Source organism: Macaca nemestrina, chromosome 3 (genome assembly GCF_043159975.1).
Source record: "Macaca nemestrina isolate mMacNem1 chromosome 3, mMacNem.hap1, whole genome shotgun sequence".
Lineage (NCBI taxonomy): Eukaryota > Metazoa > Chordata > Mammalia > Primates > Cercopithecidae > Macaca > Macaca nemestrina.
The window spans coordinates 172,504,949-172,531,190 of NC_092127.1; the positions used below are offsets into that span (position 1 = coordinate 172,504,949).

Consider the following 26,242-nt stretch of genomic DNA (forward strand, 5'->3'; position numbering starts at 1 on the left):
GGTCCCCTCCCCAGCCGCCGCGACCCCGGGGCTCTGGCTCCGCCCGCCGTTCCCGCTGGTGCTGCCCCACCGGCAGCTCTTTGCTGCTTGAGACTAGTCCCAAGTCTGTCTTAGCTTGGCTTGCCCTAGCTGACCGACTGCGGTCTGTGCCGTCTCAGCCTTGCCAAAGCCAGTGAAAGCCAAAGGGTGTTCTTAGGAGGGGGCGTTGGGGTCGGGGTTTTGAGTCCCTCTTTCTAACTTCGGGATGCGGAAGTGAGGGAAAGTCCCAGTGTACTTTTTTATTCGCGGAAAGGGCAAAGTTCGCATCTCCATCTTTCACCACGCTCAATGACTCAGAGCATATGTGGCGTTTGTAGACCACTGTATGCTAACTCGAACCACGAGGTTTCTGCCGAACCTCACAGGTCTGCCTCCTGCCAGCGTTCCTGAATTTTAATTTCATTATAAGTTTTGTTGTGTTTTGTTTTTTGAGTCTCGCTCTTTCGCCCAGGCTGGAGTGCAGTGGCGCGATCTCGGCTCACTGCAACCTCCGCCTCCCGGGTTCACGCCATTCTCCTGTCTCAGCCTCCCGAGTAGCTGGGACTACAGGCGCCCGCCACCACGCCTGGCTAATGTTTGCATTTTTAGTAGAGACGGAGTTTCACCATTTTGGCCAGGCTGGTCTCAAAGTCCTGACTTCAAGTGATCCGCCCTTCTCGGCCTTCCAAAGTGCTTACAGGCGTGAGCTACCGAGCCTGGCCAATATTTCATTGAAGTTTGACAACTACCGCCCTTCTCCACGTCCCCCCGCCCCAATCGTAAAGCCCTGGTTTGAAGCATCTTCATTGGGGATGTGGTGTATTGGTGTTCAATTAGTTTAGCTTACGGAAATTTAAGTATCTGAGTAGATCTCATTGTATACATTTATCATCACTTCTCGAAATCTATAAATAGTTGTAATCAAATGTATAAACTTTTTGTCTCCTTGCTGTCTCTATATAGTGCTCAATTTATGCCTGAATTTTAGAAAACAAGGAGCATGGCAAAATACACATTAAAAAGTGAAAATGTATTCCTGTAGTGTTCTAGAGAACGATAGTTTTATTAAATATAATCATAAGTTTTTTTTTTTTTTTTTTTTTAAGGGCAAGTGTCCAGAGAATGGCTGGGATGAAAGTACACTTGAACTCTTTTTACATGAACTTGCAATCATGGACAGCAACAATTTCTTAGGCAATTGTGGTGTGGGAGAAAGGGAAGGGAGAGTGGCATCTGCATTAGTTGCTCGTCGTCATTACAGGTATCTTTTTTTAAGTAGTATGGGAGACATCGTTTATTTATTTTTGGTTCAAAATAATGGCAGCAGTTTTCATTGTTAGATTATCAAATGTCTGTAAACCACTTTTTCCCTGCTCAAATGGATATGTAAACCAAATGCAACAGGGAGATGGAAACAATTTTATCTCAGCAGGTGCTTTTCAAAGACAATAGAGTAAAAATATGTGGGGGTTACCCCGTCAGGTTCTGGGTGACTAACACAGGCTATACATTTTCTGAGGAATGGTAACCCTAATAAACATATCTGGTTGTAAGAGTTTAAAAATTCGTTAAGGTTGTTTATAGTTTTCCATGTTTGTTTTCTAACATTGGCAGTGTTTTGTTTTGTTCTGTTTTTTGAGAATGGTTTGCAGTTAGAACTTTAAACTTTGTTTTAAACTGAATCCCATTTTATAAATACCTCTCTGTTGCAATAGATACAGGGAAAGGTGTATTAGATTATTGAGTGATTTTTTTCTTTTGCATTATTGGAGAAAGCTTTTCATCAATTCTGATAATGATTTAATTGGTAGTTCCAAATATGATCACTCATTGCTCTGTCCACCAACCTTTCTGTGAAGTGTAAACTCTTTTAAATAAAACTCCTCTCTTCCATGCTTTTACATTATAATGAAAATTTCCTGGGCATAGTAGAATTTGTATTTCAGTAAAAATCACTGCAGTCAAAACTGATGATAATGCCTAACTTGGATGAAAATTTCAGTTAACAGTTTGCTGATAACATGGTGGATAATATATGTAAGAAATGTTTTGTAAATGAGATTTCAGTGGTGAGGAAGTACAACATTAGTATTCTTCAATAATCTGCCTATACAGAATTTCTGATATATTTGACTGTCAATTAGAAATTACTCAGGTTACAAAAGGGTTTTTTATTTTAAAGAGTATTGAGAAATATCTTTAAACAATGTATAATATCGTCTAATTTAAAATGAGTAAGATTTGCACACTGATTTTCTAGGAGCACATAGTTCTTTTAAAATTAAGGCAATATTTGAACCATCATTGGAACTTAGCCCACTGTGTGATTAGGGGAAAAGGAAAGAAAAAAGATAATTTGGCTGGGCGCTTTGGCTCACGCCTGTAATCCCAGAATTTTGGGAGGCCAAGGCGGGTGCATCACGAGGTCAGGAGATCCAGAGCATCCTAGCTAACAAGGTGAGACCCGTCTCTACTAAAAATACAAAAAAATTAGTCCAGCGTGGTGGCGGGCGCCTGTATTCCCAGCTACTCTGGAGGCTGAGGCAGGAGAGTGGCGGGAACCTGGGAGGCAGAGCTTGCAGTGAGCTGAGGTCGGGCCAATGCACTCCAGCCTGGGCGACAGAGCAAGACTCCGTCTCAAAAAGAAAAAAAAAAAGATAATTTATTGTTTCATATATTTCAGTTTTCTATTGCTACAGAACAAACCACCCTAAAATTAAGTGGCTAAAAACAATTACTTATTATTACCTCTCATAGTTTTTTGGATTAACTGGGCTTAGCAGGGTGAGTATTGCTTTGGGTCTCTCATGTAGTTGCAGTGAGATACTAGCTGAGAGTTTAGTCATCTGAAGGTTTGCCTAGCATGAAAATTTCACACAGTCACTTCTGCTAGATTCTTCCTGGCCAAGCAAGTCACTAAGTTCAGCCCAGATGCAAGTGGAGAGGAAGTAGACTCCATCTCTTGGTGTGGGAGTAGGATGTGGGCACAGGGAGAAAAATAATTGATGGGGGCCGTCATTGAAAACTAGCTATCACAGCATAATTGATGAAGTTGTTTCAGTTTAAGTAGGAGAGTTCCACATCATTAATAGTTTGTGACATATATCTGTAACAGCCAAATATTGCTCCTGTGTTTTTTGGGTTATTATATTTGCATATTTGTACATTGTATTACTTAGAATGCTGAATGTATTTGTCCAGTTTTTGGCCCATTTTTTGCTTAGGTTCATTCATGGCATTGGACGATCGGGTGATATTTCTGCTGTGCAACCAAAAGCTGCAGGCTCTAGCCTTTTGAACAAAATTACCAATTCTTTGGTCCTGGACATTATAAAGCTGGCTGGTATGTACGGTCTTAATCATAATACTTTTGGCTGACTGGACACACACACACCCACCCCATTGACTATTTCCTTTATTATTGCCCCTTTCCAGAAAGAGTATGAGTGGCTTTTGAAAAGACTTTTTCTAAAAATAAAAAGTCTTTAGAACAAGATAGAAAATCAGAGCCATAAGCTCAGAAGTTGAATTTGGCATTGAGCTTCCCAAGAGTGAGTACAGAAACAGAAGCACTAGGGCTACGACTCTTACTATTTTTTAGATGAAATATATTATTTCCTCAAGAAGGATGCTGGGTGCTTAGCGGGATAACAGATTTCTGTTTTGCTGCTTATTTGTAGGTGTCCATACAGTAGCCAACTGCTTTGTAGTTCCTATGGCAACTGGCATGAGTCTAACTCTGTGTTTCTTAACATTACGACACAAAAGACCAAAGGCAAAGTATATTATATGGCCACGAATAGACCAGAAGTCCTGCTTTAAATCCATGATCACTGCAGGTAAGAGAAGAAAAGTGTTGTGTATAATGTTTTAAACATCACAATTAGAAAATTCAAATTTCTTATATAAAGATAAATGAAAAATTAACTCTGTTCCCTATTGCTTTTTTAAAAGAAAAAATTGTGGTAAAATAAATGTGACAAAATTTAATGTTTGTATTGCTTTATACAACTTTTAAGTTTATGGATACCTAAATATATATGGTTCCATAATTATTATTTGTTGCCGGGCCTTTGTTTATATACTAATTAAGTGTGCTGTTTTAATAGAAAAATGTGAAAACACTTTTTATCTTTAAATTATGCAAAATTTACTGTATACATTTTGTTTTCATAGGAGGCTTTTGTAGGCTATGCGATGGATCAGTGATCCTTAGGCTGCTGAAATTTATTACGTTTTTCTTTAGAGGTAAAACATTGAGTAGATGATTGTGATTTGTTTCAGCAAGTGAATTGTATTATTATTAATGTCCATCTCTGAAATAAAGTGAACTTTAAAATAAAACAGAAATATTGCCAGAGAATGAGTGGACTGACTTTTCTGTGGATTGAAATTGAACTGGATTAAAGTGATCCTTTTTGTCATCAGTGTCCATGTTATTACTTCTCTAGATATCCAACATTTGTTTTCCTTACTTTCTAGATTTCATTCTTGTCGTATCCTAGTGTTAAATAGACTTATGGTCCTAAAATTGTGTAGTCGTCCTTCACATTATTTTGACCTGCCTTTGACTAATACCAGTACTGAGCTGTGTATTTATTACCAGAGGAAGGTTAATCTACCAAAATAAATATTAAGAGTTCTTGGGTAGAATAGCATGCTTCCTAGAGTTTCAGGATCTTCCCTTATTTTAGTTCGCACTAACATTTTTTTTTCTGATTGGTTTGGTTAGGTTTTGAGCCTGTGGTGATAGAAAATGTTCTGGAAGGTGACGAGCTGCGTACAGACCTGAAAGCAGTGGAGGCTAAAGTCCAGGAACTTGGGCCTGATTACATTCTGTGTATTCATTCTACTACATCATGTTTTGCTCCAAGGGTGCCTGATAGGTAAATTATTTGTGAATATTGTCCTTAAGTTATCAGTCTTTTAAATAAAATATGATATACTAATTCTCAAATATGCTTAAATAACACTTCGTAATAAATAAGTGAATGATCTGTTCTAAGAGAATAGATTGACCTTGTGAAGAAATAGCGTAATGGCTTGGGAAAACAACCATTTGAAATAGAACAAGGGAAAACAACCAGTACAGGGCGGGGAGCTCCCTTTATCAATTGAGTAGATACAGACTGTCTCTGTTTTCTTGCTCTTTGTCCTGTTTCTGATCTCTTAGCATGTTTTTTCTTATTATTTAATAGAAGTTTCTCTTCTAAGCTAAATGTTGAATTTACTTCTTTTCATTGCTATCCGTATTAATAAATTAAAAATTTAGGATTGTTTATTTTCAAATTGCTGTAGTTGGAAGATTAACTCAGATGTATACTTATGTGTGCTTAGTGGTTGTCATTGTCTGCATTTTGAGAATAATACAAATATTTAAGAAAATAAAAGCAAAAAGGAAAGAAAAAGCAAAGGTTTACTCTTCTAAAGGATAGCCACACATTTTTCTTCTGAAAATGTAATAGGCTCAGGTCTAGTAATATAGATTTCTGTTTTTGACTACAATTTTTTTTTGTTTGTTTCATTTTAACATTTTGAATGGAAGAGGTAATAATTCATAGGAACTATATTGACTTTGGGCTTTTCTTGTAGCATCGAGTTATACCTTGGTTTTAATTCATGGAAGTACATTATTTGGCAGTAATGAATGCCATGTTGGCTTTTGTTATCTTACAGGCAAATTGTAAGAGACAATTTTTTAACTATGCTCTTAAAAATTTACCTTACTACATTCATGAGCCTGTGAACTCTATTTTAAGATTACTTTGCATATGCTGCTGTGGTTTATTCATTACTTACCAGATTTCAAATTTATATTGAAATATTAAATAAACATCATTCTTTATTGGTGGTTTTGATATATATATATTTTTTAATGTGATAGAAATCACATTTTGAAAAACAGCTAATGGATATTTGTATTAATTGGATTATTTATCCTTGTGAATACTTTGCTTTTGTTTCATTTTGACTAATGTCTTTCGGATGTTTACAGTATGCCTGGCACAGTGTTAAGTGTTTTACCCGTATTATCTCCTTTAGAAAAAATTTAATAAAGCTTTTTATCAGTCAGAAAAATTCTTGTTTGTCACTGTTGTGTAATGAATATTTCTGAATAAGAGTGAAGTTTAGGAAGAGGGTGGTGCACAGTAATGTTTGAATTTCTGACTTTATTAAATTTTAAAACTACATTTTGATTTTTTTTACATCAAGCTTCATTCCTTTATAGTCTTAATTTTTTGGGTACAGTATACATTTTGTTTTTGTTGGTTAATTAGACAAAAAGTAGAGGAAATTCATTTAAGGGAAATGTTGCAAAAAAGAAGGGTATTATTTCTTCTAAGTGATAAACACATTAAATTGGCTTCTAAGTTAGAAAACAATTTGATATATATGAAAAATATTTTTTCTGCTTCTCCTTTCATTTAATACGTTTGTTTTTTAAACACACCCTAACCATTAACAGATTTAGGTAATTCAGATTATTTAAAAGTACTCTCAAGTTTTTTTTTTTTTTTTCTTTTAAAAATAGAGCTTAATGTTATGGAGCTTTATTTTCAAAGTTTTTTATTAAGGAATATTTTCATTAGAACACACACATATGAAAGTACCTTTTATTTTATGAAGAAAATACTTGTGTGTATCCTGGAAGGTCTATTTTGTTAAAAACGTCATCTGATTAGTTTGAAGTAACAAAAAGAATTTCTATATCAATTTGTAGGGTTTGTGAAAATGAATGATAAAATGAGTTTTTAATTCATGAGACTTCAAGCAAGCAAATTGATAACTTGTTTTTGGTCTGAGGCAAACTGGATTAAAAAAAGAAAACTTGTAACAGATGAACATAATGGTATTCCTGCTTACAGTTAAAAATATATTAATGACATCTACTAGAAATAGTACATGTATTATGCATAAATCGGTAATTCAAACTGTATATTTGAAATATATCCTGTCAAAAAGGACTTTACTTGTATAAAAATGCTTTCAAATTCTTTATACTTTAGAAAGAAAACTTTATAGTTTTACTAAAACATAGGATTTAGTTTTAGTTTCATAGCATGAAGACATTTCTATTAAAGATGAGCTCAGTCACAAGAAGTATTTGGCTTTGTGAAAGAACATCTATTTATTATGCTGCCACTGAAATTTGTTACCTTACTTTGCATAAAGTTAGACTCTCAGATTAATATGAGAGGTGTAAAATGAAAAAGTAAGAGTAGATAAGGGTGGATTAAAAACCAGGAGCTATTTAAAAGATTCCTCAGTATCCAAGTTGTTGGAAAATGTTAGTTATTTTGGTAATGACACATTTTAATGTTCTGTATTTTTTAATACATTAAAGTCTATTTGAGTATGCATTTTTTATTTTATGAGATGTTTAATGTAAGATTTCTTAAGATTCCATTATGCTAATTATTTTGCAGATACTAGCTTCAGTATGGTAAGCAAACAAAAGTGAAAAAAAAGAGCATACCACCTTGTGAGGGGTCATTATACATAAATCTTCTGGCTTTCTATTTAGGGAATTTTTAATTTTAAAATGATTTACCATCTACATAAATTTTTGTTTTTTTTTCATATATTGATAACATTAATTTAAAAGCCTTTTAAGGTTTATTCAAAAGCGCTTGCTCTGTATTTCCAAGCTGCTGTATTACATGTCAAAATACTGCAATAGAAATTTCAGTATTTGTCGTTTTTTTCCCTTGATGTACATTAAGGATAACTAGTAAATTTTTTAAAAAGTTTCTGCACTAGCATTTATAAAGCACAGTGTGAGTATGTCTTTCTATTGAATATTTACGTTTATAGATTAGAAGAACTGGCTGTGATTTGTGCTAATTATGGCATTCCACATATAGTCAATAATGCTTATGGAGTGCAGTCTTCAAAGTGTATGCACCTCATTCAGCAGGTAAGAGAGTTTAAAATATATATGTCAAGGAAAAATTCAGTTTAACATATTATAGGATTATTACTTTTTCTTACAATCTGATATCGTAAAAACAGTTATTTATGACCATCTGCTTCAGGTTGTGTTAGGAACTTGCATCTGATAATCTCAATAAAAGTAATTATTCTTTGGTACTATGGTGGTAATTGGACTGAAAGCTTTGGTAGGCTAGAATCAACATGGAAATACTTTAGTAGTTTAGCTTTTAACTTTCTGAGACTGTTTCATTACCAGGATTCTCATTTTTCTAATATACTGGATTATATCATTTAAAAAAATATGTGATTTATTCTATATTTAAGGAATTATTGTACCTTATTATCTTAGACTAGAAGTGACTTCATTTATAAACATTCTAGTATATACCTGTGGAACTGGCAGGTTTTTGTTTTTTTTTTTTTAAGCATCAGCTAGATCCTGGTCATTTATTTGAGGTTCTACTTTTGAAAATATGTCTTTGTTTCCCATGTCACTTGTAAGAACTATGGCCTACAGGCTTTGTGTATTCAGGCCTTTGCTGATTTGCTGATTTCATTTTCTGCTTTCCTTTTGCTTGCTGTGCTCCAACCACCCTTGCTGCCTTACTTTTTTTCCATTTTGTCACATGCCTGCACTTCCAGGCCTTTGCTCTTGCTCATCACACTCACTGGATTGCTCTTCTAGAGAGTCGCGTAGTTTTCTTTTCATCAGTGAGACTTCTTCAGAAACTCTATCAATTTTTGTCATTATTGACAATCAATAACCGGTTACTGGACAAAGTGAATGAATAAATGAAATATTGTATTTATTTATGCATGTATGATACAGGCTATATAGTTTGTGTGCATAATTATGTTAATATACATACTCAGTTTTGGCAAACATGTCAAATCCTATCTAACATCTCCCCCTTCCTCACTAGCGTTTTCTACTTTTTTATTTTTTTGAGATAGGGGTTCACTCTCTTGTCCAGGTTGGAGTGCAGTGGTGCAGCCACAGTTCACTGCAGCCTCAACCTCCCATGCTCAAGTCATCCTCCTACATTAGCCTCCCGGGTAGCTGGGACCACAGGTGTGCGCTATCACGCTCAGCCAACTTGTTGTATTTTTTTCTAGAAACGGGATTTTGTCATGCAGCCCAGGCTGGTCTCAAACTCCTGGGCTCAAGCCAGCCTCCCACCTCTGCCCCCCAAAGTACTGGGAATACAGGTGTGAGCCACTGTGCCCAGCCCTTGCTAGCATTTTCTATCCCTCTTTTTGCTTTTTTACCATGTTCATTGATTTTAAGATGCAGTGTTCTATATTTTGACATCTGAAATTGTGATGTCTTATAATCAGTGGTGTCTTACAATGTTAATAGGCAATTTTTTTTAATGTAGTGATATATAAAATAATGATGTTTCTTATAATTAATGGCTCCTTGCTATTTTTCTCCAGAACACTTATCACCGTTTGATATAATGTTTGTTATTGACAGTAATTATAATTAAGGTTCTGTTGGGGTAGAACTTTATTTTGTTCACTGCTGTGCCCTCAATACTTAAGACAGTATCTGGTACATAATGGACAATCAATAACTGGTTACTGAACAAAGTCAGTGAATAAATGAATTATTGTATTTATGCATGTATGATATGGACTACATAGTTTGTGTGCATAATGATGTTAATATACGCATTCAGTTTTGATATACATGTGATTTGTGTTATGTGGGCATAAGTTATTTGCAGATTGCCTGTGGCCTGCTCCGATATGGTAAATGCTCTGAAGCACAACAGATACTATCTAGTACATTTTTTTGTCTTCTATATTATTTTTCGTATACTAGTATCATCTTTTACATAAATGTGGTTTATATGAAATAGTAATTGCAGATTTGCTTAATTTCTTTACTCACCTTTGTATCAGTTAGGATGTCATTGGCAGCAAGTAACAGAAACCCAACTCAAGTTGGCTTAAACCAATAAGGAAATGGATTAATTTATGTAGCAAGTCCAGAGGTGGAGTGGGTTGTAGGCATGGTGTGTCGGGATTTCTTAAAACCTTTAGAGAAAGACTGTTTGCCACTTCCTTGGTATTTCTTTTCGTTATTCTTTAACTTTTTAAGGCTTCTTCACTTATTCTGGACTAGGTTATATCTAATTTGTATGGTCATAGAGGAAGGGTGTACTATTTTCTACACTGGAAATCTTGAAAAACATTTTATTTCAGTGATTGATTTTTATTCCTCCTTTCCCTTTCCCCCTTGCTCCTCTTCTCTGTAATTTTTAGCAGCTTCTCTTCTTTTAAAAGTCAAATACCATCAGCATTACTAAAAGTTTAGGAAAATGAGGAAGGAGTAGAAGATCACTCATAACGCTATTACCCTAACAAATATCCTTAACAATTTATGTATTTACTTTTTCTCTTTTTGTATGCATATTGTTTTTACATAGTTATATTCATTGTGTACATTTAATTTTTTTAGTGTTATATTTCTGTACCCTTCAGATGCCTATAAAGTTTTCGTAATGATCATTTTAATGATACAACATATTTTTAAATACTAGAAAATTTGGTGGTGCACTTGAAGAGGTTAAAACTAAAAGAGGCTGGGTGTGGTGGCTCATCTCTGTAATTCCAGCACTTTGGAAGGTTGAAGCTTGTGGATCACTTGAAGCCAGAAGTTTGAGACCTCCCTGGGCAACAAAGCGAGACTCCATCTCTACAAAACTAAAATTAAAAAAAACATTGGGTGATGTGGTGGTTTGTACTTGTAGTCCCAGCTATTTGGGAGGCTGAGGCAGGCGAATGGGATGAACCCAGGAGGCAGAGCTTGCAGTGAGCCGAGATAGCGCCACTGCACCCAGCCTGTGTGACAGAGCGAGACTCCGCCTGAAAAAAAAAAGAGCTCCAGAATACAATAAGAAAGGTGCCCTTGGAGTTGCACATCCCTAATACTCTGCTTTGTCATTACCTCTCTGCATTTGGGAGGTGGTTTTACTAAAATTTTAACCAAAAAATAAAACTATAAGATGGGTGAATAAACTTTTAAATGCAGATACTGTTGCAGATAATGTATTACCTTCTAAAGTTGACATTTCTTTAAAAAAATTTCTTTGATACATAATATTTAGATATATTTATGGAGTGCATATGGTATTTTGATACATGTACAGATTGTGGGATGATTAAGTCAGAGTATTTAGGCTATCCATTACCTGGCATTTATTACATCCTTTTGTGTTGGGAACATTTCACATCCTCTCTTCTAGGTATTTTGAAATATACAATACATTGTTGTTAACTATAGTCACTGTACTGTGCTATTGAGCATTAGAACTTACTAAAATGGATATTTCTTTAAAACCAAAAAGCAAATATATAAAGATTCTATTTTTCCCAAATTGGCCTTCACCAAAAGATGTTGTGGCACTATTGATTTAAATCAAATGAATACTTGAGTCTTGTTAAGTGCAGGTTGCTGTTTCATGACATTCTAAAAAATTAAAGTTAGCTTTAATTCATCTCAATAGTCCTTATTGTTGATATATACCATTTACTACACACTTTCATGTGTCAGCCATCCTACTAGGCTTTTAAAGTTATTAACTGAATCCTGACAATTTAAGTGTACTTCTTATTCCCATTCTGCACATGGAGAAATAAAATAAGTGAGATTAAGTGACTTACCCAAGGTCCTATAGCTACAAAATAGCCCATCTAGTTCAGTGTGACTCCAAAGTCCCATTTTTCTGTTAAAAAACAAAATACTAAAGTACTAATACTCTAAGTCTCTTCTTGAGAAAATAATATTGCAATAATCAATCAATGAAGGAAAACTATAAATGTTTTTAAATTTTTATTGTTTTAACATTATGTTTTTAACTTTTTTATTTTTAAGGTGAGACCCTAGAATGCCTTAATGCTGAGCCTGTAGAGTATTCTGTATGCTCATGTAGCCCCCCTAGGGAAATTAGTTTTGAATAACCTATATTTCTGTTTATATTTACTAAAATGAATTTAAGAGATTCATGGATTATGGATGTTAGGATAGATTAATGGAGAGGGATATAGTAGAGTCCCAAAAACATGTGTATAAGACTAATTATTTTGAGTCAGAATAGATTGTAAAGCTCCAAAAGTGTGGGAAGCGGCAACTTTGCCTATTAAGAATTTGGGAGAAGTAGGTGTTACTACTGTTTATTCACAAACCTAATTTCCTCTTCATTCAACAAATACTTTCTGGGTTCCTACTTGTGTACCAGGCACCAGGGTAGGAACTAGAGATGAAATAGTGAATGCGACAAAGTATTTAACCCTCATGGAGCTTTCTATTTTTTGTGGGAAAGCAGAGAGTAAACCTTGAGTATGACAAGTCTTGGATAAATGCTCTGGTATTTGGGGAGGACGGATGTCATTAGATGGAGTGATCTAGGAATGGAGCTCTGAATGACATGAAGGAGGAGGCTTTGCAGCTCTCTAGAGAGATTCTAGACAGAAGCTAATAGCCAAGACTCTGAGGGAGGAGTGTGCTTGGAATGTGTGAGAAATAGCAAGGAGGCCAGTATGGCTGAACCATAATGAACAAGGTGAACAGTGGTTGTAGAGCTTTGAGGTGTGTTAAGGGTTTGGGATTTTATTCTTGGTATGATCATTGGCCATGGAAGGATTTCAAGCAGGAAAGAGTGACATGCTATGTGGGAAATAGACTAGGGAGACAAGAGTGGAAGGCTGTTGCAGCAACCCATATGAGATTTGTTTGTGGCTTTGGCCAGGGTGGTAGTTGTGAAGGTGGTAATAAATGCTTTTATTCAGATGTATTTTGAGAGTGGATTTTAGAGCATGTACTGGTGACTTAGATGTAGCTGAAAAAAGGGGGCTCTGTACCATTTCTGAGATTGGGTCTGGCCTGTTTGTTTTCTTGCCATAGAATGTGCTGCTTTTTAAATGCTTTCTGTGTTTTAGTGATGGAAGGGTTCTAACAAAGTCTGATGCACTGATTCCTCTAGTATTTCTGCTTCCAATTTAGGTTCCTGTTTCTCTCAGGAGGCCTTGGACAGTACTATAATATTAATACAAAGGCAGCTGTCACTGTTCCACTTATTTTTATGTGCTGCTACTTCCCATGTTTTCCAGTTTTTTTTTTTTTTTTATTCTGTTAGTCTTATATGCGTCTCTCTGTTTTCCTGTGATATGGTGAGATTTTCTCTGATCATGGTTTATTAGGAAATTAGAAGAGGAAGAGGAAGGTTAAGATTTGAACAGTTGTATAATGGCCTCCAGAGCAGCCGCTCCTCTTCCCTGCTTCAGCTGCTTCCACCTGTTGCCTGGATCTGGACTCTTAGATTAGGCCAGCTATCTGCTCCTTCTATTCTCCCTCAGATAGCAAGATGTGAAAATGAAGGTCAAATATGGTTATAATAATAGGAATGCAGATTGTGAATACAGATTGAAAATCTGTGGCTACAGATAAAGAAAAAGGCTATCTTAGTTGTAATTTAGATAGTATCTGTATTTTTAAGAGGAGAAAATTGAAGCACATTAGACAGAAGGTCATAGACTGTGTTGGACGAGGACCGAACTTACTTTTACATTTCTAGTAGGTAAGTATTCAATTTTTCACCAGAATATTAGATTTTCACTGGAAGTTCATTTGCAATGGAATGAAGTCATCTAAGTTTACAATATTAGGGAGCAGGAGTTATGTAGAAACGTTGCTTCTAAACTTGCCAAGAGTATACAAATAAAATTTCCATTAAGTGATGTTAAAAGTAAAACTTTGCATTTCTTTTTTGTTATCTGAGTGCTTAAAATGGTCATACAGGTAGTAGATTGTGCAAGCATTAAAGAGAGGCACACGTATAATTAACTGTTTGGCAACTCGGATGGCTATAGTCCCTTAGGTTATGGTGGCCACCCTCGAACTTACAGAGGGTGTTTAAAACCACTTAATAGTTACAGAACCCATTGTAGACATTTGTTGTCAAAAAGGAGCACAGATGAGACGCATGGGATGAATCCATTCTCTTTTTTTTTTGAGATGGAGTCTCGCTCTGTCGCCCAGGCTGGAGTGCAGTGGTGAGATCTCGGCTCAGTGCAAGCTCTGCCTCCTGGGTTCATGCCATTCCCTTGCCTCAGCCTCCCGAGTAGCTGGGACTACAGGCGCATGCCACCACGTCTGGCTAATTTTTTGTTTTTTTAGTAGAGATGGGGTTTCACCGTGTTAGCCAGGATGGTGTCGATCTCCTGACCTCATGATCCACCCGCCTTGGCCTCCCAAAGTGCTGGGATAACAGGCGTGAGCCACTGCGCCTGGCCAAATCCATTCTTTCTTATCAAATTTTAAGGTGTAAAATTTTGTTTCATTAAAGTTCCCACCTGAGCTGATACTGAAACCATGCTTACCTCACAGAGTTGTTATGAAGATTAAATGATTTATGTGTGAAAGCACGTTGTAAGCTTAAAGTTCCACATATAAGCAGCACCATTAAAAATTTTGTTTTAATACTTAAAAACGTTTTCTTGGCACTATTACAAAGAAAATAAAAATAAACATTTTCAATCGGTTTTTCTGTGCATTGTTTTAATGGTGTTTATTTTTATTCTAAGAGAGTTGACAAAAATTGTGTATTTTTATGGTGTACAATTTGATGTTTTGATGCATATATATATCGTGAAATGGTTAAATCAGGCTAATATATTAATTAACTCAAATAGTTATAATTTTTCATTGTGGTATGTATTTGTTAATAGCAATTGTCTGTTTTCCTAGCAACTAATATGTAATATTGATTCTAGGGGGCTCGAGTTGGTAGAATAGATGCTTTTGTTCAGAGCTTGGACAAAAATTTTATGGTTCCAGTAGGTGGCGCTATAATTGCTGGCTTTAATGATTCCTTCATTCAGGAAATCAGCAAGATGTATCCAGGTAAATAAATAAGTTGCTTTTCAGAAAAAGTAACTAACAAAAATCCATTTGTACATAGGCTACTGTAATAAATCTTAATTTCTACAGCTACTCCCCCCATCTTCTTAATGTAACTTATCCTTCTTATTTCAGGAAGAGCTTCAGCTTCACCTTCTTTAGATGTGCTTATTACTTTATTGTCACTTGGATCAAATGGCTATAAAAAGCTACTAAAAGAAAGAAAGGTAAGCTTTCCCTTTATATATCGAATAACATTCTCGACTAGAACCATGCTCCAAATCTTTGGTGTTTCTGCTTATTGGTTTCTTGCATTGGGAGGGAGACATCTAGTATGGTCCGACACTATTTATTCAGATCGATTTATTCAGATCTGTTATTCAGTTTCCTATTAGTTTTTGTCAGCCTGTCTATCCAGATATTACGAGGAATCTTGGTTAGGTGATTTTACTTTTATTTATTTACTTTTTAGAAACTCCTGCATTAGGGACTCCTATTCAGTAAAATTCAGTTCATTTATCACTTAAAGGTAGAAGCTCTTAAAAGACAAATGGACAATTCATCTTTTTAGTTTTTGGAAATGTGAAAATTGTTTAGGGGTGAGATGTCAGTCACAGGTCAGAAGTTAGCTCTATCTTTTTATACTAAAATAGTAAATTTATCTTTGTCTTTTTTTTTTTTTTTGAGAGGAGTCTTGGGCTGGAGTGCAATGGCACAATCTTGGCTCACTGCAATTTCCGCCTCCTGGGTTCAATCAATTCTCCTGCCTCAGTCTCCCGAGTAGCTGGGATTACAGGCGTGTAATTTTTTGTATTTTTAGTAGAGATTAAAATTGGCCAGGCTGGTCTCCAGCTCCTGACCTCATGATCCACCCGCATCAGCCTCCCAGAGTGCTGGGATTACAGGCATGAGGCACCGCTCCCGGCCTATTTCTTGTCACTATCGAATGCTGAACTCATTGGTTATATTGGTTGTGAAAAGAAGTTACATTTATGCTTGAAAACAGAACTTTATCTCCAACACAACTAGCTTAATTCAGGACACCTCCAAAAGACAGAGATCGTATAGCTAGGGCAGGCAGTGTTTTATTCATCTTCTATCTAGGAGAGAGTGAATCCTCTGGTGCAGTTTTTAAATCTGATAACTTTCTAGCACTTAATAACAATTGTAGTCCCTTATATTTATAATAGTACTTTATATATTCTAAAGCATTTTCATATGTATTATCTCATAGATCTTCTCACAGCCTTAGGATGAATACATAACAAGTTTAAAAATCTTGTGCTCTGTTTTACCCCGGTCCTCCTTCCCCTACTAATTCATTCCATGGGAAAGTAATTGTTTAATTGTGAGGACATTTCTTAAGATCTATGTGATATAGGAAAAGATGCTCAATGTTATTAGTAATTAGGGAAATGCAAATTTAAAACCACAGTGAAATACCACTACACACCTTTTAGAATGGCTAATGTACCAAAATATGCAATAAGATAATGACTTTCAAATGCATTATGCTAAGTGAAAGAAGCCAGACTCAAAAGGCTACGTATTGTACAGTTTCATTTATATGCCATCCTGGAAAAGGTAAAAAATATAAGGAAAGAAGAAAGATTAATGGTTGCTAAAGGCTAGGGATTGGGGAGGGAACTTTTTAGGGTGATGAAACGTTTTATGTCATGATAGTGGTAGTGGTTTCCTGACTGTATACATTTGTCAAAATTCATAGAAGTGGGCACCAAAAAAAGAGACACTCCGAATTTTACTATATGTGAATGAATTATACTTCAGGAAGTCTGACAATGAATTTTTATACAATAAGAATAAAACTCTGGTTTTATGAACTCCAAATTGTAATCATTCATGGTCGTAGATTGTTGTAGCCAAGAGAAGACTGTGGCAAATCTTTCAAGGAACCAGATCCATATGTCAGATGACAACTCTCTATAGATGAGGAAAATCTGTCATCTGCTTATATGTGAGTTTAGTTGTTTCAGATGCCAGTGGTTCTTAGCTCTCCTATAACTAGTCATTTCGTCCTGGAAAAGTTTTAAAGATTTTATTTCCCCATTTCATTTGTGAAAGACACAATTGACATCTCAGGCCACTTTTAGTTTTAAAAGACTCTGGAATATTTCTTAAAAGAGTTACTTTCTGGACTTTGGACATAGTAATCATGAGAACTGGCCTGTAATTTAGTAATCCACTATAAGGCATATTGGTAATATAAATTGGACATTTTGGAAATTTGAGTTTCTCTTTTTAACACAATGGTCTCTTCAGTTTCATGTTACCTCATACCCGTTTTTACCCTCATCAAGCTGTCTTGGCTTTCCTCCCTGCATCTGAATAAGCCAATTTTAAATAGCGGAGTCTAAAGTATGGAAATGCAAAGGTAAAGTTGAATGTGGGATAAGATTCATTGAGTAAATATTTAACTTACTGTGTATATTGACCACACGTAATGTGTCAGGCATATAGCTATAGATAGATACAGCAGTCAATACAGTAGATAAAGATACTTGCTCTTGGGGAGCACACATTGCCTATGGGGGAAACCAGCAATAAACAGGCAACATAATACAGAAATTACAAAGTTTGCTTGAAGGTGATAAATGCTATGGAAAAAAAGCAAGATTAAGGAGAATTTGGGATGATGAGGTGGTGGTGGGAACTGATTTTTAAATATAGTGGTTAGGGCAGGCCTCGTTGAGAAGGTGACTTTTTTTTTTTTTTTTGAAGACAGAGTCTCACTCTCTCCACCAGGCTGGAGTACAGTGGCGTGATCTTGGCTCACTGCAACCTCTGCCTCCTGTGTTCAAAAGATCCTCCCACCTCAGACTCCTGAGTAGCTGGGATTACAGGCATGTGCCACCACGCCCGGCTAATTTTTATATTTTTAGTAGAGACAGGGTTTTGCCATGTTGGCCAGGCTGGTCTTGAACTCCTGACCTCACGTGATCCACCTGCCTTGGCCTCACAGAGTGCTGAGATTACAGACGTGAGCCTCCATGCCTAGCCCAATACCCTGACATTCAGTGAACTTGAAGTTTGAGGGGAATATAAACATATGATGGTGAAGTGCGTTTCAGGCAGAAAGCCAGTATCAGGACTCTAGGCCAGATGTGGACCTTGTGTATCTGAGAAGCAGCAAGGAGGCCATTGTGGCTGCAGCAAAAAGAGCAAGGAGGAGAACTGTGGGAGTTGAGGTCAGGGTGGTAATGAGGGTGGGGCTGATCATGTGGGGCCTTTTAGGTCACAGTAAGGTCCATGACTGAAATAGGAAACCATTGGAGGTTTGAATTGAGTAGAATGATCTGACACATGCTTTGAATGCTCACATTGATTGCTGTTTTGATAATAGATTGGGGGGCAAGGGCAAAAGCTGGATGGATACCTGTTAGGAGCCTTTTATAGTGGTTAAGAAGTGATATTGGCTGGGAGCTAGATGGTGGCAATGGAGGTAGTAAGAAGTGGTTAGAGTCTAGGTTTGTGTTGAAGATTGAGCGAATAGGAGTTCCTGATGGATGGTAGAGAAAAGTAAAGAGTAACTCTGAGATTTTTGACCTTAGCAGTTGGAAGGATGGAACAGCCATTAGCTATGATGGGGAAGCTATAGGTTTTGGGGGAAGACTAGGAGTTCAGTTTTGGACAAAATTGAATTTGAATTGATCTTAAGATAGAGTTGCAAAGTGGAGAGTAGGATATACAAGTCTAGGATTGAGAGAGAACTGGGCTGGAAATAAAAATCTGGGAGTTAATTGGCCAAGAGACTAGATGAGATTGCAAGAGAGTAAGTCTAAACAGAAAAGAGGTATAAGGACTGAGCTCTGGGCACTACAGCATTAAGAGGTCTGAGAAAAGCAACCAGCAAAGGAGACTTAGAAGGAACATTCAGTTACGAGGAAGACTAAGAATGGTATCCTAAATCATCCCTTGGTATCACTCAGATACCAAAATCTGTAGATGCTGAAGTCCCATATATAAAATGACATAGTATTTTCATATAAATTATGCACATCCTCCTGTATTCCTTAAATCAACTCTAGATTGCTTGTAATATTGAATACAATGTAAATGTTATATAAGTAGTTTTTATACTGTATTGTTTGGGAAATAATGACGAGAAAAACTGCATATTCAGCACAGATGTAATTTTTTTTTTTTCAAATATTTTCAAACTGTGTATTAAGGAGGAGGGAGCGATTAGCATAGCTAATGGCACTGATAGGTCAAGTAGGGTGAGCATTAAGATTTGACCATTGGTTAGAAAGGTTTCATGTAAAATTCGTTCTTAACATAGTCTTTCCATGCAAGGTTTGTGTTTATACAAATACCATATACGTCCTTATACATTTATATACATATGAAATAATTACACGTAATACTGAGCACTATGTGGAAGGCACTCTTCTAAGTACCTTTTTATGTATACATTTAATCCTCAAAATATTCTTACGAGGTGTTGTTATTCTCATTTTCATAGGAAATGGAGATTTGTATGAGGTGAATTGTGGAATATGGACTGAAATCTAGGCAATTGGGTCTCCTGTTCTCTGTCTTAACTTATAAATTCTACTTGCCTTTTTAAATATAGATGATAATCTAGCCTGGTGGCTATGGAGCTGTTTATATGTCCGTAAAGCTCAAGATATGGGTCTACTGATATCTAAAGGAGACGAAAACAGTGAATAAATCTAGCTACTCTGGCCAAAAAACTCAGTTATATTTTAGAGAGGATAATATGTTGTTTGCTTGTGCAGAATCGCTGTCATTGGAGAACTGCTCCTCCGTGACTCCAGGTGGTCCTGTTGAGTCTGTCAATCAGTGTCCCTTCTTCTTCTTTCATAGGTTGGGCAGATGATCTGGCTAGTCTGGTTCACAGGCATGTGGAGATAGTATCCTTCCAGTAGATTTGATTGATCTTTTAGAGACGGGACCTCTTGCTTTGCAGATAGTAAGCTGTAAGGATATAATCTTACAATTGTCAGCTGCCATATTTCTAGCCATGCCAAGAGAGACTTCTCAACACTAGGGACTATAAGAAGGAAAACAGAATTAAGTCATTTGAGACTCTCTCCAGCCATGCCTGCTTGTGGACTGGGCTCTGAGATGAAGCAGTAAATTCCCTTCTCTGTTATAAACTTTCTAATGCTGATACTTTTGATTCCTTTTATACCTTAAGCCCTTATATCATTAAGTCCTTCACAGTGTTTCCAACATTCATTTCTTTCCATTTCCACTGCTACCCCTCCCTAATTTAAGTCCTTAACACATCACACCTGATGGTTACAATAATTTACTCACATTTCAACTGTTCCCCCACCTTGGTCTACTCTGTCACATTGTAGAGCAATGCCAGGTTAATATTCTAAAGACACAACTTTCGGAGGCCGAGGCGGGCAGATCACAAGGTCAAGAGATCAAAACCATCCTGGCCAACATGGTGAAACCCCGTCTTTACTAAAAATACAAAAATTAGCTGGGTGTGGTGGCATACATCTGTAGTCCCAGCTTCTCAGGAGGCTGAGTCATGAGAATCACTTGAACCTGGGAGGCGGAGGTTGCATTGAGCCGAGGTTAGGTTGCATTGAGCCGAGATCGCGCCACTGCGCTCCAGCCTGACAACAGAGGGAGACTCTATCTCAAAAAAAAAAAAAAAAAAAAAAAAAAAGACACAACTTTCTTCAAGTTCTTTTGCTTTGGTTCTGGTTGCCTACAAAACAAAGTTCAAACTCCTTAGCCTACCATAATCTGATCCTTTATAATCTGATTCCTTTTTTAAAAACAGTATTGGCCCCTGTTCGTTCGTTTATTCATTAAAACAAATATTTATGTGTAGGCCCTAAAGCTAAATCCACAAACAAGATTGACTTAGTCTTTACCTCCATGGAAATTATAGTTTGGGGAGGAAATCTAGATATTAAATAGTTACAAATCTGATGAGAATTGTGAAAGGAAAGCAGAGTGTATGAGAGCATCTATTACCAAACCCAACTGGGACACCTACCCCAGCTCTGGAAGGATCAGGTAAAATCTCCCTGGAAAAAAGACAGTGCATTTATACATTGACATTCGTGGTGTGGTCCTATGGTAGTACTGATGGCTAATACAACTATAGAACTATGAAAGGGTGTTTTAAACTGAGTCTAGAAAGCCAAGTACTGTGCAGTTATTTGAGAGTTTATGTTTTGAGTCACTTTATAAAATTAGCTTTCCTTTAGGATAGATTCAGATTCATTAGGTCAGAAGGAGGGCTTAGACAACTGTATTTTTAACAAAATTTTCCTAGTGAATTTTGGTGCAGATTCATGTTTGATACCCCTTGTTTTGGGGCACATAGGTCACTTGTATATATAACAGAAACTTGGAGAGGAAACATACAGTGTCATAGCATTTTAACACTTATACATAGGTGGATAATATTTCATGGCATTTGAGATGGAATGCATAAATATCCCAAATATCAAAACTTGGAAATATAGCATTAGTTATCTGTATTTATTTCTGATCTTTTATAGTCTTTTTTTCTTAGATTTTTTTTTTTCTTTTTTCTTAGCTGCTTTTTGTTTTATATTGAGCACTCCTCAGATTTGGCTAAAATCATAAATTTATTTATTTATTTATTTATTTATTTATTTAATTTTTAAGTAGAGATAGGGTCTTGCTATGTTGCCTAGGCTGGTCACGAACTCCTGGACTCAAGCCATTCTCCTGCCTTGGCCTCCCAAAGTGTTGGGATTACAGGCCTAAGTTTATTTTTAAACTAAATAAATGGAATATATTATAACTCTAACAATAAGACCATTATACAGAGTTATAAGTCATTTTAAAAGTATACTTTATTATATAGATGGTAACTTTTAAGATTTAAAAAAAAATTTATTTTAGGTTCTGGGGTACATGTACAGGACGTGCAGGTTTGTTACATAGGTAAACATGTGCCATGGTGGTTTGCTGCCCCTGTCAACCCATCACGTAAGTATTAAGCCCAGCATGCATTAGCTATTTTTTCTGATGCTCTCCCTCTCCCTGCATCCGTCTGACAGGCCCCAGTGTGTAGTGTTCCACTCCTTGTGTTCGTGTGTTCTCATTGTTCAGCTCCCACTTAGGGTGAGACCACGCAGAATTTGGTTTTCTGTTCCTGCTTTAGTTTTCTAAGGATAGTCTTCCAGCTGCATCCATGTCCCTGCAAAGGACATGATGTCATTTCTTTTTAAGGCTGCATAGTATTCCATGGTGTAGATATGCCACATTTTCTTTATCCAGTCTATCATTGATGATGACTTTATCCAGTCTATCATTGATGAGCATTTGGATTGATTCCATGTCTTTGCTATTGTGAATAGTGCTGCATTGAACATATGTGTGCATATATCTTTATAATAGAATAATTTATATTCCTTTGGATATATATCCAGTAATGGGATTGCTGGATCGAATGGCGTTTCTGGTTCTAGATCTTTGAGGAATACCCACGCTGTTTTCCACAATGGTTGAACTAATTTACATTTCCACCAACAGTGTAAAAGTGTTCCTATTTCTCTGCAACCTTGCCAGCATCTGTTGTTTCTTGACTTTTTAATAATCACCATTCTGTCTGGCATGAGATGGTATCTTGTGGTTTTGATTTGCATTTCTCTCATGATCAGTGATGGTGAGTTTTTTTTCATATGTTTGTTGGTTGTATGGATACCTTCTTTTGAGGAGTGTCTGTTCATGTCCTTTACCCACTTTTTAATGGGGTCGTTCGATTTTTTTCTTGTAAATTTGTTTAAGTTCATTGTAGACTCTGGATATCAGACCTTTGTCAGATGGAAAGTTGCAAAATTTTTTTCCCATTCTGTGGGTTGTTAGTTCACTCTGATGATAGTTTCTTTTGCTGTGCAGTAGCTGTTTAGTTTAATTAAATCACATTTGTCAATGTTTGCTTTTGTTGCAATTGCTTTTGACATTTTCGTCTTGAAATTTTTGCCTGTGCCAATGTCCTGTATGGTATTACCTAGATTTTCTTCTACGGTTTTTATAATTTGGGGGTTTACATTTAAGTCCTTAATCCATCTTGAGTTAATTTTTGTGTAAGGTGAAAGGAAGGGTTTCAGTTTCAAGTTTCTGCATATGGCTAGCCAGTTTTCCCAGCACCATTTATTAAATAGGGAATCCTTTCCCCATTGCTTGTTTTTGTCAGGTTTGCCAAAGATCAGATGGTTTTAGATGCGTGGTCTTATTTCTGAGTTATCTATTCTGTTTCATTGGCCTATGTGTCTGTTTTTGTACCAGTACCATGCTGTTTTGGTTACTGTAGCCTTGTAGTATAGTTTGAAGTTGGGTAGCATGATATATCCAGCTTTGTTCTTTTTGCTTAGGATTGTCTTGGCTATTTGGACTCTTTTTTGGTTCCATATGAATTTTTAAATAGTTTCTTTCTAATTCTGTGAAGAATGCCAATGGTAGTTTGATGGAAATAACGTTGACTCTATAAATACTTTGGACAGTGTGGCCGTTTTCATGATAATGGTTCTTCCTATCCGTAGTATGGAATGTTTTTACATTTGTTTGTGTCCTCTCTAATTTCCTTGAGCAGTGGTTTGTAGTTTCCCTTGAAGAGTTCCTTCACTTCCCTAGTTAGCTGTATTCCTAGGTATTTTATTTTCTTTGCAGTAATTGTGAATGGGAGTTCATTCATGATTTGGCTCTCTCTTTGTTTGTTGTTGTATAGAAATGCTTGTGATTTTTGCACATTGATTTTGTATCCTGAGACTTTGCTAAAGTTGCTTATCAGCTTACGAAACTTTTGGGCCGAGACAATGGGGTTTTCTAGATATAGTATCATGTCATCTGCAAACAGAGACAGGTTGACTTCCTCTCTTCCTATTTAAATACTATTTATTTCTTTCCCTTGCCTGATTGCCCTGACCAGATATTCCAATGCTATGTTGAATAGGAGTGGTGAGAGAGGGCATCCTTGTCTTGAGCTGGTTTTCAAGGGGAATGCTTGCAGCTTTTGCCTGTTCAGTATGATACTGGCTGTGGGTTTGTCATAAATGGTTGTTATTATTTTGAGATATGTTCCTTCAATACCTAATTTATTGAGGGTTTTTAACATGAAGAGATGTTGAATTTTATCAAAGGTATTTTCTGCATCTATTGAGTTAATCATGTGGTTTTTGTCTTTAGTTCTGTTTATTTGATGAATTACATTTATTGATTTGCATATGTTGAACCAGCCTTGCATCCTGGGGATGAAGCCTACTGAGTTGTGGTGGATAAGCGTTTTGATATGCTGCTGGATGTGCTCCCGGTTTGCCAGGAATTTATTGAGGATTTTTGCATTGATGTTCATCAGGGATACTGGCATGAAGATTGTTTTTTTTTTTTTTTTTTTTTTTTTTAATTTCTGCCAGGTTTTGATATCAGGATGATGCTGGCCTCATAAAATGAGTTAAGGAGTCCCTCCTTTTCAATTGTTTGGAAGAGTTTCAGAAGAAATGGTACCAGCTTCTCTTTGTACTTCTGGTGGAATTCAGCTGTAAATCCTTCTGGCCCTGGGCTTTCTTTGGTTGGTAGGCTATTAATTACCACCTCAATTTCAGAACTTGTTGGTCTATTCAGGGACTCAGCTTCTTCCTGGTCAGTTCTGGGAGGATGTATATATGCAGGAATTTATCCATTTCTTCTTCATTTTCTAGTTTATTTTCATAGCGGTGTTTATAGTATTCTCTGATGGTTGGTTGTTTTTCTGTGGGTCAGTGGTGATACCCCATTTATCATTTTTTATTGTGTCTATTTGATTCTTCTTTCTTTTCTTATTAGTCTAGCTAACAATCTACCTATTTTTTATTAATTGTTTTTAAAAAACCAGCTCCTGGATTTGTTGATTTTTTTTTTTTTTTTTTAATGGTTTTTCGTGTCTGTCTCCTTCAGTTCCACTGTGATCTTGGTTGTTTCTTGTCTTCTGCTAGCTTTGGGATTTGTTTCCTCTTGGTTCTCTACTTCTTTTAGTTGATGTTAGAATGTCAATTTGGGGTCTTTCTGGCTTTTTGATGTGAGCATTTAGTGCTATAAATTTCCCTCTTAACACTGCTTTAGCTGTATCCCAGAGATTCCAGTATGTTACCTCTTTTTCCTCACTAGTTTCAAAGAACTTATTTATTTCTGCCTTAATTTCATTATTTACCCAGGAGTCATTCAAGGCAGGTTGTTCAGTTTCAGTAGCATGGTTTTGAGTGAGTTTCTTAACGTTGAGTTATAATTTAGTTGTGCTGTGGTCTGAGAGACTGTTATGATTTCAGTTTTTTTGCATTTGCATAAGGTTGAAACTTTTAAGATTTCTATATGCTATCATTATAATTCCAAATAAGCATGTTATTTAGTATTTCTTGCTTTTGTTCTTGAATTCGAAACCATAAATAAAAATAATAATATGCAATATTTACTACAATAAACTAATATAAGTCTTGAGTAATTTTGTAGTTAAACTTATTTAATCAGCAAATTAAACTAAGAGTTTGAGTGTATTCTTCTAAAAAATTACTATTATGTGTCTGAAATGAAACTTGGTCCTTAATTATGAGTACTTTGGTAGACTAATGCCCCCCTTGGAATTTGCCATCCATCCCTCTATTCTTAGCATCCCTTACTCGATATATAGTAGATGCTCATCATATGTTTGTTGAATGTATGAACACAGGGTATTTAAGAACACCTGGATCAAATGTTGTATAATCTCATATTTTATATAGAATAAGTATCTTTCTGGAAAATTAATTTTACACACACACACACACACACACATATTTTTAAAGATATGGGGTGTTCCTATGCTGCCCAGGCTGGACTTGAACTCCTGAGCTCAAGCAGTCCTCCCACCTCAGCCTCCCAAGTAGCTAAGACTATAGGTATGTACCTCTGTGTCCAGTTGCAAATAATATTTTGATACCGATTTCCATTGTGAATTATATGTTCTTTTTTTTTTTGAGATGGGGTCTCATTCTGTCACCCAGGCTGGAGTGTATTGGCATGATCATGGCTCACTGCAACCTTGTCCTCCCTGGGGTCAGATGATCTTCCCACCTCAGCCTCCTGAGTAACTGGTTTCCACAGGTGCACACCACCTTGCCCATCTAAATTTTTTTTTTTTTTTTTTTACTTTTTGTAGAGACACAAGATTTTGCCATGTTGCCCAGTTTGGTCTCGAACTCCTGAGCTCAAGCAATCCTCTTGCCTCAGCCTCCCAGAGTGCTGGGATACAGGCGTAAGCTACTGCACCCAGCCTTTTTTTTTTTTTTTTTTTAAAGGGAATAATCTACTGTATATTTCTATGTTCTTATAGAAACATTTCTCTAAATATTCAACTATATGGATATAGTCGAAAACTTGTGAAAA

General features: G+C 36.2%; 1 protein-coding gene across 4 annotated transcripts in view; it reads left to right on the plus strand.

Moving 5' to 3' along the window:
- LOC105487834 (Sep (O-phosphoserine) tRNA:Sec (selenocysteine) tRNA synthase) overlaps positions 1-26,242 on the plus strand; it is a 46,876-nt gene that overhangs the window by 7,984 nt on the left and 12,650 nt on the right. For 2 of the 4 annotated variants that reach the window (XM_071093787.1, XM_071093785.1), the window contains exons 2-8: positions 1,125-1,279; positions 3,243-3,361; positions 3,699-3,857; positions 4,751-4,904; positions 7,834-7,936; positions 14,734-14,863; positions 14,996-15,087. In XM_071093787.1, coding sequence (XP_070949888.1) covers positions 1,191-1,279; positions 3,243-3,361; positions 3,699-3,857; positions 4,751-4,904; positions 7,834-7,936; positions 14,734-14,863; positions 14,996-15,087 — 846 coding nt within the window. In that variant the 5' untranslated portion in view covers positions 1,125-1,190. Of the gene's footprint in view, positions 1-37; positions 405-1,124; positions 1,280-3,242; positions 3,362-3,698; positions 3,858-4,750; positions 4,905-7,833; positions 7,937-14,733; positions 14,864-14,995; positions 15,088-26,242 lie in introns of those variants that run through there. The other 2 variants (XM_071093786.1, XM_071093788.1) reach the window with 2 other exon arrangements.